Source organism: Zootoca vivipara, chromosome 6 (genome assembly GCF_963506605.1).
Source record: "Zootoca vivipara chromosome 6, rZooViv1.1, whole genome shotgun sequence".
Classification (NCBI taxonomy): Eukaryota; Metazoa; Chordata; class Lepidosauria; order Squamata; family Lacertidae; genus Zootoca; species Zootoca vivipara.
The window spans coordinates 80,409,633-80,421,862 of record NC_083281.1 but is presented as its reverse complement, the minus strand read 5'-3'; the positions used below and the strand labels follow the sequence as shown (position 1 = coordinate 80,421,862).

Here is a 12,230-nt window from a genome sequence, read left to right as displayed (position 1 = left end):
GGCAAAGGGCCGAGCGAAAACTTTTGAAAAGGGGCGGGGAGCAGCCACCGCCTCCTCAGTTTTAATTGTCATTGCTTTCCCCCAATGAATTCTGGGAATTGTAGTTTAGGGGGCCCCATGAAACAAATTTCCTGGTAGAGAGCCCTTCGGTTCTCAGCAATACATTACCCAGCTTACTTTGCCCTCCCCTTAGGAAACCTGGGAAATATAATCCTCAGAAAGGCAAAAACATATCTGAGGGGCTCTCAGAGGAAATGGCAGTTAAAGCAGGCTTAACTCTGAGCTGGAAATTTGTGGCCGCTCCAAAACTGAAAGGGTGTATTTAAACTTTTACACCTTATCACAAAGGATGCTGAGAGCTGTAGTTCCCCCCCATTTTATTTAACAACATTTATATAGCACTTAAGCAAAAGCTTTAAGTGCTTTACAATAAATATTAAAATTATCAATTAAAAAGTTTAAAATGAGGCATTAAAAACATAGTTGGAAGATGGTGCTAGAAATTCTCAGTAGTGATCCCTCTCTTTTGATGAACCTCCGCAGGAGAAGAGTTTCCCAAGACCCTTAGGGAAGAGTTAAAGCCCAGGGTTCCATGACGGCAGTATCCCAAAGCTAGTGATGTCACAATGCAGGGCCCTGGTGATGTCATAAGAGAGTGCCTGTGGTGTCACAAGGCTGCCAACTCTGGAAAAGCACACCAAATATTGCAAGAGTTAAGGCAGAGCCCAGAAAGAGGTGAAGGAAGGTGGTACAAAGGCCAAAAAAATGGAGATTTGTTGAAAAATTGGATTCGTCCCTCTTCCCCTTGTTGTAGAGGTGTGCGCACCATACACTACAACCACGGGTCCACAAATATACAGAGAGGAGAACGATGCCTTGACCTAACAGGAGCCATTTTTCCTTGCCAGAAACATAGGTCAAGACAGTGTTATCCCTTGCGCAATAGGTGATCCCTGCTTGACCCCAGACCATCACCGGAATACGCCTCGCCTCTTTTGCATAGCTATCGCCTAAGCTCTTTCACAAACTTCCCCCAGAATCACACATAACAATGCCTTAAGTAAATAGGGTCTCGCAACACTGGTATTTCCACCCTTCACCCTCCTGGCTAAATCTCTACGTCAAAGCATTCCTTCCCAAAAAGAAGATCTTGGGGACCTAAAATCCTTTTTCTGATCCAATAAAACTATGGTCTTATAGAAAAGTTATGTTATTGAATGTATAAAAAGAAAGCTATAGCTGTGTATTCTTTTATATACTGTATCCTATACTGGAAACGTCAAGACTTTAAGTGTTTCACTCCTTATAGACTTGTATCTGTCTGTATTGCTAAAATGTAACTTGCCTCCTACCCCATTTACCACAGCGCCATCTAGCTTGTCTAGTAATAATGACCCCAATACACAACTCAGTGAAGAAAAACAAGTTATTCAACACAGGTGTCCTGTGAACAAATAAAACGTATGCATACTCATTATCAGGACCATCACCCCAATTGTCCTGCTAAGGTCCCCACATCGAAAAACCTATCAAACCTTAGTACTTACCTGATTGCTTTCTACTTAACTGTCTCTCGCCCTTTCCTTGTCATTGAGTAACATTGGGAAAGAATATAAAGTTGGAAACTCCCTTTGTTCTGGGTTCTTCGCTCCGTCCTGTGCGTGAGGGAAGGACCCTGTTGCAACAGTTTTCTTTTACTAGAAATAAACTGCCTTGCTTTCTAGACGCTCTGGTGTGGTCCCTGTCATTTTACTACGCCAAGGAGCCCCGTAAACTGGTCTCCTTGTCAGGTTCTCGGACTCTTCCTGGGTCAGAACCAAGTTGTTTCTGGGTCACCCGACCCCCTAAATTCCTATAACACCATCTTGATTTTCATTCAAAAGAACTGAAAGCTGGGAGAATTAAAAAGAAAAAGAAAACTCATGCCACCTGCTTTTTTTCAGAGCAATGACTGAAATCTATCCTTTCTCTGTCTCAAAAGCTCCTTCAGAACAAAATACAAACAATTATAATATGAAGGTCACACATAAACACAGAGAGAAAGAGACTGGGGAATTGAACACTTTGTACTTTTATTAAAGTTACAATCTTGCAGATCAGCTTTATAATCATAATAAGTATACACCCTTCTTAAAAGCACTTTCGGTGGATTGCACCCGCACCAAATTCTTGGTAGTCCTCGCTGGTAATCCACATGGGTACAAAAGAGTCCAGGTGAGTTAGAATGGATCCTCCCAGCCAGGCAGCGCACATTGTATCTGGAGGTGCTATGATTCGCAGCGGAACCCCCTGTGGGACCTGGTGTTCTATCTCTTTATAAATCCTCTCATCTAGACCCTGGAAAAGTGATGATCCGCCTGAGAGGACCAGGTTCCCATAGAGGAGGCTGCAAATATCCCTGTCACACTTTCTAATGCTGTTGGTGATCATGGCTTGGATGCCCAGCGCCTCAACACCAATGGTCTTTGGCACAAAAAGGATTTCTGGTGCTTGGCAGAGGTGGAGATTGAGTGTGATGGTGCTTCCATCTGGCAGCTTGAAGACCTCAGCTTTTCTTCCTGCTTCCTGCTTGGGATCCAAGGCCACATAGCAGGACTTCTCTTTGATGCTCCGCACCATGATTTTATTGGACCTGCTTAAGGAAGGCTGGCTGTTTTCCAAAAGGAGGCTGGCGAGGTAATTGGTAATATCCCTCCCCGCCACATCAAGTCTGCACACTCCGTGGGGTAGGCAATATCCCTCATAGATGGGGACAGTATGAGTTACTCCATCTCCGCTGTCCATCACCAATCCAGTCGTGCGTGCTGACGCGTAAAGAGCCAGTGTGGCTTGGACCGAGAGGTACAAAGCTGGAACCTGAAAGTGTTCAAACATCATCTCTGTTGTTCTCTCCCGATTCAACAGTGGATTCAGTGGTGGTTCAGAGAGCAGCACAGGCCTCTCGTTGGCTTTCACTTTAAGCTCCTGTTTATAGATGTGTTTCCAGAGTCTCTCCATGTCATCCCAAGAAGTAATCACGCCACGCTCAACAGGATAATTCAGCAACACAGCACCATTCTTAGAGAAAGCCTTCTCCCCAATGTAGTATTCCTCCGTGTTCTGTTTAAGGTGTCCAACAACAGATGTAATAAGCGATCGTGGTTCAGACTCACCTGAGATCCCAGCTTTGCATGACCCAGATCCATTATCAATTATCACGGCCGGCGTTTGGAGCAGCTTGATATCCAACATTGCACTGTTGGCAAAATAACCCAAGTACTAAGAGCTCAGTGATTTCCATGAGGCATCTCTAAAACATGCTGCAACGTCTGACCAATAGAACATTCTAGAATCCTGGCGTCACAAACAGGCAAAGCTGCTTGAAATTCCAGCTCTATTTACACCCTGAACTCATACCTCTCAAGTGTCTCGATTTAACCGGGACATCCCAAATTGACAGAGGCCGTCCCAGCTTCTGATCCCAATCGCGGATGCCCGTTTTGGCAGCCACACCAGAGCGTTGGACCAAAAGGTGGTCTTTTTTCAGTTCTGGCGCGAGTCAGTTGGCTCAAACTAGATTGCAGGATCATGAAACGGAAGGAAAAGTTACCTTCACCCCATGTGTCATCTCTCCTCTTGCTCCCTCCGCTATGGCACTTTTGTCTCTGGTGGTGCTGGAGGAGGTGGAGGAGGAGGCAGGTCTTGTCCGCGCAGCATCTCCCAAAGCTGCACAGGCTGGGTCGACCATTCAGTAGGCTACTCCGGTCCACACTGCATCTCCAGATGCAGTGGAGGCCAGCATGACTTTCTGGTAGGCTTCTTTCATCAAAAAATGTTGGCAGGAATGTGAACTGATCTTGTACTTGTCCCACTTAAATTATCTTGGGGCCCTTACTTATCATGGCCACTCCTTCGTGTGTTTTGAGGTATATTCTGCAATGTGCCATTGACACAACAGGCATATTGCTGGGAGACCTATACATTCACACATAATTCCGCTGCATTAGTTGTTCTACGGTGCTTCTCCAGTGTTACCATAATATTGCTGTCTAGAAGGGAACTCGTGTGCTATAGCTTGGTGGTCTCCTCAGGGAGGCTCGCCTGGTGCCTTCGTTACATTATCTCTAGACTCGAGACAAAAACATTCCTCTTCTCCCAGGCCTTTGACTAATTAAACAATCAATGGCTCTTTAAACTGTGGTGGGGTTATTGTTTTTGTTTGTTATTATGCTATGTATTTCTGTATTTTTATATTGTTAACCACCCTGTAATGAGTGGATGAAGGGTATTAAAAATAAAATAATAATTAAGAAGAAGAAGAAGAAGAAGAAGAAGAAGAAGAAGAAGAAGAACAACAACAACAACAACAACAACAACAACAACAACAACAACATCACAACAACATCACAACAACAACAACAACAACAACATCACCACTCGTGGCTTAGAACAGGAGATTAAAAATACATTAAAACATCAGCCATTAAAAAACTTCCCTAAACAGGACTGCCTTCAGATGTCTTCTAAACATCAGATAGTTGTTTATTCCTTTGACATCTGATGGGAGGGCGTTCCACACGGCGGGCGCCACTACCGAGAAGGCCCTCTGCCTGGTTCCCTGTAACCTCACATCTCGCAGGGAAGGAACCGCCAGAAGGCCATAGGAGCTGGACCTCAGTGTCCAGGCCGTACAATGGGAGTGGAGACACTCCTTTAGGTATACAACAACAGCAACAGCAACAGCAACAGCAACAGCTCAACAAAAACAGAACGTACACAAACACAAAACCACATTTGTGGTATTAAAAGTTACATGGTTTCAGAAGTTATGTGACATGCATTTCTGGAAACAAAGCAGTACGTTGTGACGACCCGGGTCCCACTCTACCTTACTATCACTGCGACACAGGAATCCAGAGGGGAAAACACCCACCCTCTTCTCCTGCCGCCTCAAAAATAAACCCCTTTTCCTAATGGGTTTCTAAGTAAGGAGAGCCTTCCAGCCTACGTGGCCTGGTACCTTAAGAAACTCTAGGCTGTCCCCCCAGGAATAACCTCTTGCCTCCTGTAAAGGGTCTCCCTCAGTTGGATTCCCCCACTGTAGAAGTTTGCCCTAGGCACTCTGGCAACTTCTTGGCACCTCAGGTTACCCTTCTAAGCCTCCTCCGTGTAACTTCAGGACACAAACCACCACCTCCCTGCCTGAGGTGAGTTTGGCCCTCTCTTGAGTCACCACGGCTGTGAGTCCTGGTACCTCGCTGGAAAAATACAAACGGACCTCTTGTTGGCAAAAACAGAGATGAAGTTTTATTGTGTTAAAAACATAAGTGATTCTTTAACGTGTCATTTATTAATTAGCTTTGTTCCAGTTGTACAAAATAAACTCAGTCAAACATTTAACTTTAAGTTTTCCTAGCCTCTTAACTGTCTTCATATAAGCCACCACATAACATCACACCACACCTTCCTCCCTCTCCCTCCTAACTGACCAAACCGACTCTCCCTCCTTTCAAACCTGGCACAGTCCCGCCCCCATCAGAGTTCTATGCCAGTCAGGCTGGAGGTGGGTTAACTCTTTGCCAGCCGGGCAGAAATAAACATTTTAAAAGTGCTTCTATTTGTCACATACGTACACCCTGAAACATGAAGAGTATTGAAAGCAGAGTCATTTAAAACTGTCCCAATGTCCTCATGAGCACAAATAATCATGAATGCGCAGTAAAATGGATGGATGGATGGGTTTCAAGCTTCTTCCAAAGAATCCAGGGGTTGCTAGTTAAGTGAGGTGGCACATGACAGGACAGAGTCTCAAACAAAGATGTGCTCTGCCAAGCCCACACTCCCAGCATGTTCGCGCTCCTGTCTCAGGAATGCCTACACAGGCTTGGTCATGTTCACAGAATGGAAGATGGCAGGAAGGATCCCTAAGGATGTGCTCTATGGGGAGCTGGCTTCAGGCGCCAGGCCCATTAGCAGGCCAACTCTGTGCTACAAAGATGTCTGTGAATGTCATGTGAAGGCTGGCAATGTCAACCCTGCGTAAAGACAGACAGGTCATCCACCCATAGCAGTGAATAGAGGAGAGATGCCTACTAGGAGGAGTGCAGGAAAAAGAAACACCATGGTAGCTCTGCAGCAGCACAACCAGACGCCTTCATCTGCCCCAGCTGCAACAAAACATGTCTCTCCTGGATCAGTCTCTACAGCCACAGCAGGTGCTGCAACCTTCCAACAGTTTCCTTCACCCCCAAAGGTGCACCCCTCCATTTTCTCCTTGCACTTACAAGATCCCAGGCTGCAGAGATTCAGGATCAGAGTTTTCTTTCTCCAAGATGGGCTATCTTCCCAGGTTGATGAGCCCCATCTGCCCCTCACTTCCCTCTACGGACAATTATAGCCAAGCTGTATATAACTGTTTAAGTAAATAAAATAATAAAAGACTCACCTGTCAGTCATTCTACATTATTTTAAATTCTATATGTACACACAGAAGTTTTTGAAACAGAGGTTGGATGGTCATCTGTCAGCGATTCTTTAGCTGTGATTACTGCATTGCAGGGGGTTGGACTAGATGACCATTTGGCCCCATTCTGATTTACAACTCTATGGTACGTGGTGTGTGTGTGTGAATGACAGTTTTGAAGGGGAGGGGTTTGTGGACAAAAACCTTTGGCTATCATAGCATTGTATCACAATGAGGAAACCGATAAGAGTAATGTTTGTATGTTTTTTCATTTTTGAAATGAACTATGTGGAAGAAGCCTTGGGGGACTTTTAGCATCACAGTGCAGGACATATGGAAGCAGTCAGTACAAAGGGTTTTGTTGGAAACTCACAGTTGGAAACTCCTGGAAATGGTTAATATTTTTAAAAGAGTGATTAAAAAAATATGAGCATCTTTTTTATTGGGGGGGGGAATACGGCCTGCAGGCTGTGATTTTGCTACCCCTAAACCCTGCCAACCTAGCAGTTTGAAAGCATGTCAAAGTGCAACTAGGTACCGCTCCAGCGGGAAGGTAAACGGAGTTTCCGCGGGCTGCTCTGGTTTTGCCAGAGGCGGCTTAGTCATGTTGGCCACATGACCCGGACAAACGCCGCCTCCCTTAGCCAGTAAAGCGAGATGAGCACCGCAACCCCAGAGTCGTCCGCGACTGGACTAAACTGTCAGGGGTTCTTTGTTGTTGTTGTTGTTGTTTAGTCGTTTAGTCGTGTCCGACTCTTCGTGACCCCATGGACCAGAGCACGCCAGGCACTCCTGTCTTCCACGGCCTCCCGCAGTTTGGTCAAACTCATGTTCGTAGCTTCGAGAACACTGTCCAACCATCTCGTCCTCTGTCGTCCCCTTCTCCTTGTGCCCTCAATCTTTCCCAACATCAGGGTCTTTTCCAGGGAGTCTTCTCTTCTCATGAGGTGGTCAAAGTATTGGAGCCTCAGCTTCATGATCTGTCCTTCCAGTCCTTTACCTTTATCTTTACCTAAATTAAAATCAATGCTATCGCTGTTCCTTTCTCCTCAAATTATACATTGCTTTTCCCCCGTTTCCTCAGTAGTGTGTCGTGATGATTTCTTCTCTCCCCGGACTCCGCCTGCATTATTTAAGTGCCTTTGCTAACACGAAAAAGAAGAAAAAGTCCATCAAAGATATTCAGGGGCATCCTTCCTTTAATGCAATCAGCCGGCTGTGTGGGCAGCTGAGGAATGGCTGTAATTAGACTGCAGTGGAATGCGAAGGGCCAGCCATCTGGGGAAGGACAGTGACTACGTTAACCTAATTAAGGGTTTCCATCAAAACTGACGTGCAAAGGAGCTCTGGCGTGGTTTGAGGGAGAATTGCTGTGTCTCCTTCCCCCACCCCCTTCCATCTCTCCTTTCTGTGCAGAAAGTTGCCAAACAGAAAAGAATGCAAAGAGCCGCAGCAAAGTTTTCAGAAGCTGGTGGAATGTTGTGAGTAAATTGTTTGGCTTGGACAAGGATGGGGGCACCTTAGGGCGGGGGGGGGGGACAAATGCGGCCCCCAGGCCTCTCTACCTGGCCCTGGGAATTCTCCCCTAGCCACACACCTCAAGCTAAGCTCTCACTCTTTTTAAATTTATTTATTGATACCTATTCAAAGATATACAAAAAGACATACCCATTACAAAGTATCTTTTTATAATACACTGAGATAAAACTCTAGGTGGTTTCCAACATATATGAAAACATTAAACATTTTTTTAAAAAACCCTTCCCTGTACATGTCTTCTAAATGTTGTGTAGTTACTTATCTCCTTGGTTCAAGGGTCTCATAAAGTCCGATTAAAATAGGGATTTCCTACCATGCCCTCCATGGGACGCGGGTGGCGCTGTGGTCTAAACCACAGAGCCTAGGGCTTGCCGATCAGAAGGTCAGCGGTTTGAATACCGTTGCTTCGCTCCCAGCTCCTGCCCACCTAGCAGTTCAAAAGCACGTCAAAGTGCAAGTAGATAAATAGGTATCGCTCCGGCGGGAAAGTAAATGGCATTTCCGTGCGCTGCTCTGGTTTTGATAGAAGCGGCTTAGTCATGCTGGCCGCATGACCCGGAAGCTGTCTGCGGACAAACGCCGGCTCCCTTGGCCTATAGAGCGAGATGAGCGCACAACCCCAGAGTCGTTCGCAGCTGGACTTAACAGTCAGGGGTCCCTTTACCTTTACCTTTACCATGCCCTCCAACGTTTCTCCGATGAAAACAGGGACGTTCTGGGTTCAGATCAGAAACCGGCTTCTGTAAATCCGGGGCTGTCTTTGGAAAATAGGGACACTTGGAGAGTCTGAAAGCAGGGGTGGTAAGAGGAATGGCCTGGGGTGGAGGGTCCTGTGGACCAAAGGGAAAGATTTGGGGGCCCCGGGGGGGGGCTGTTCCCCGTCCCTTGTATAAGGTGACTCATCGACATAAGAGGAGCCAGAAGATACTCTACTTCTGAATCAAGCCTTCTTCGCTGCTTCTATGTTTCCAAATTGTTGCAAAGAGAGCCTGTTCGTGTTAATTCCCCAGCTGGAAAAGGTCTGTATATAGATGGTTAAGAGGCCAGGTGACCACTAGATGGCACCCTGGTGCCACAAACAGGGGGAGATAAACAAGCTACAGTACATTCACTTCTATTATACACACAGAGAGAGTGCTTTTTCTCTGGGGGACGCAGTGGGACGCATACCTCTAAACATTTTGTGAATCTTTGTACCATTGTCCATTTACTGTATTTCCCCCGAATTTAACTATAAAATGGTGATTTTCTTGAGTCAAAATGAGAGTACCCCTAAACATTTTTTTAGAAAAAAACCGCTATTAATATAATATAATATAATAAATATAATATAATATAATATAATATAATATAATATAATATAATATAATATAATATAATATAATATAATATAATATAATATAATATAATATAATATAATATAATATATACTGGAATCATCTGTCGCTACTCCAGTAAAGCCAGACTCAAATAGTCAAAGCAGAAAAACATGTGAGTAGAGGTGAGAAATATTGGGCTTCATGGCTACTCTAGTTGCAGCAGCAACAATTAATTGACTAAAAACTGCAACAAGAACCATAAGAACAGCTGTATCCAATCTCAGTCATACTTAGAGTAGAGCCATGAAAATTTGTGCGCATGACTAATTTAGATCCGTTAATTTCAGCGGGTCTGCTATGGGTCAGACTTAATTGGATGTGACCCAATAATACCTGTTTCCCTTAGCTAAACACTGTGATAATCAATATTTTAGTAGAGATTTTCTGTTCACAAATCATAGTACAGGCGGGGAAGAAGTATATACCTTTCCTGTGGAAATTGGGTACATGCTGAAGCAGATTTAGCAAGCAATCAATTGTAAGTAGCAGCCTATAATAAAGCATGCAAGTCCTTTCTTGAGAAAATAGGAGGCCAGAAAGTCTGATTAGGGAATATCATCTTCCCCCAATTGCAGCCTTCAATTGTGGATCCTTGGCAGTTAAACTCTGCAGTAATAATGCTTGTAGGATACTTGATGCTAGCCCAAAGGCTGAGAAATTAATCAACCCAGTTCATCTGCTAATCATAATAATACTGATATTGCAAGTAATAATAATGATGCAAATTGTTCTGCATGACTTTTTGTATTTTCTGCTCACACACATCAGTGATCGGTAATGGTGTGGAAGTCAAGATAATGTAATTGGGAGGGAAATCTATTGGCTGGGGGGAGATCATGCAAGGTAGACACACACACCCCTGCATAATTATAAAACACGGGCAAAACAAAATCCATGGATCAAAACCTCTCGGAGGCTCTTTGGCAGCTGGCAAGACATCTTCTATGAAACCCGGAGAAACCATTCAGACACAATTTCATTCTTTTCTTGTCCAGGCTGCGGCTGCATTGAAACACCGCAGACTGCAATCCGTTTGCAAGTCTATCTCCTGCCTGTGGAAAATCGCTCTTGAGGAAAAATCAATCTGCTATTAAAAGTGCCTCGTCAAAATTAAAAATGGAAAAGCCCTGATCTGGAAGGAAAAACCTGGTGTTGAGAACCACTTGTTTGGAGCGCAGATCAACTGCGTTCTTTGGAAGGGGTGTGTGTGTATGTGTGTGTGTGTGTGTTGAAGCAGCCTTCACCAAGCTGGTGCCCACCAGATGTTTTAGACTGCAACTCCCATCAGCCCCAGCCAGCTGTGCATCCTGTGGGGTGGGGTGGGGGTTAATGGGGACTATTTATAACTTCTAATGGTTATACCGTAGAGAGCACACGACTCCCTTGTTACAACAGCTCAGCTGGTCTGTTTCTGGACACAGTTGAAAGTGCTGCTTATGACCTATAAAGTCTTATATGGCTTAGGTCCAAGCTATCTGAAAGACCATATTCCCTCAAACAAACCTGTGCTTCTCTCAGTCCCTCCACCCTCACAGGCACACTTGTTGTGGATGTAGGAAGGGCCTTCTCAGTGGCTGCCCCCAGACTTTGGAACTTCCGCCCTAGAGAAGTTAGACTGACTCTCCTCACTTTGTTGCCCTTTTGCCACCAGTGAAGTCTTACTTGTTCCAGCAGGCTTTTGTCTTTAAGGAAAGGGCTGATGCTGCAAAGTGTTCATTGTAACTACCTGTATGTTTTAATAGATCTTTTCCGTATCGACATGGTTTTAATTCTAGTCAATGTTTAATTGTGTTGCTTTGAACGTATGCTTTATATTTGACTTTGATCAGCAATGTTTGATTCTGGGTTGTTAACTTGCTGTAAACCGCTTTGAGATTTTTCTCAAAGCGGTATAGAAATGGGATAAATATCAATAACAATTAATGATTATTTTCCCCCTCTATGCTTTTAGCTGTTTTGATTTGATCTGTAAGCCACCTTGAGTCCCACTCTGGGGAAAAGGTGGAACAACAACAACAACAACAACAACAACAACAACAACAACAACAACAACAACAACAACAACAACAACATGATTATGAAGTTCCAACCATGTAACAAATCGCTCCTGGCTTGCAGTTTTTGATGCAATGCAGAAGTGCCATCATCAAGGGCGGTATCTGTCTCCTTCTAACTTACTTCTATTTCTCTACTCAATATTTTGTAAAGTGATTTGTCTGTCTGTCTTCTGTGCATTCAGACACCTCTCAAGATATCACTGGCCAATTTGGCACGGCGGTTCTTGAGATGGAACAAGCGAGTTTTGGTCCATATTTAGATATCTTAGGACACTATTTTGAACCGATATGGTGGGCCTGGGGAGGGGAGCCCTGAAGGCAGGCAGGGTGTGATATTTTCATTTGCGAATGAACAGAAAGTGTGCACTTCCTCTGGCATCTGAGATGAAGGCCGTAATAAGAGCAACTGGCCGTGTGTCTGCTGCCCCCAGCCAGTTTCACTGATCCCAAGCCAGCATCTAATGGCGCAATAATGGCCTTGTCATTGTCACCGTTATGCTGTTAGAGGGGCCAGTTGGGATCAGGGGATTGGCTGGGGGCAGCACACTGGGCAGAGGCTGCCAGTTGCCGTACCCTCCTCTTGGAAGTGCAGAGCGATTGATTCCCTTCCGAGTCCACGGAAAAGGGGGAGGGGTTATCAATCTAGGCCAGCAAGCAAATGAATCAGTTGCCGCCTAATGTGCTCTTGGCTCCTGGCTCAGTTAGCGCAGCTGAAGGTCAGATCGTTGCCGCAAGACTCATTTCTCCTTACGGAGCTTAAGAGAGGAGCAGCAGGAGGGGGAGGGCCCACCAGTCTAAACACGTACACAAATT

The 12,230-nt window shown here is 44.9% G+C and overlaps 1 protein-coding gene across 1 annotated transcript; it reads right to left on the bottom strand.

The window, feature by feature from the left end:
- Nucleotides 1-2,130: 2,130 nt before the first annotated feature.
- On the bottom strand, nucleotides 2,131-3,487 carry LOC118086954 (actin-related protein T2-like). The gene has a single exon (XM_035119070.2). The coding sequence runs from the start codon at nucleotides 3,229-3,231 to the stop codon at nucleotides 2,131-2,133; it is 1,101 nt and encodes a 366-aa protein (XP_034974961.1). The 5' UTR covers nucleotides 3,232-3,487.
- Nucleotides 3,488-12,230: the final 8,743 nt, after the last annotated feature.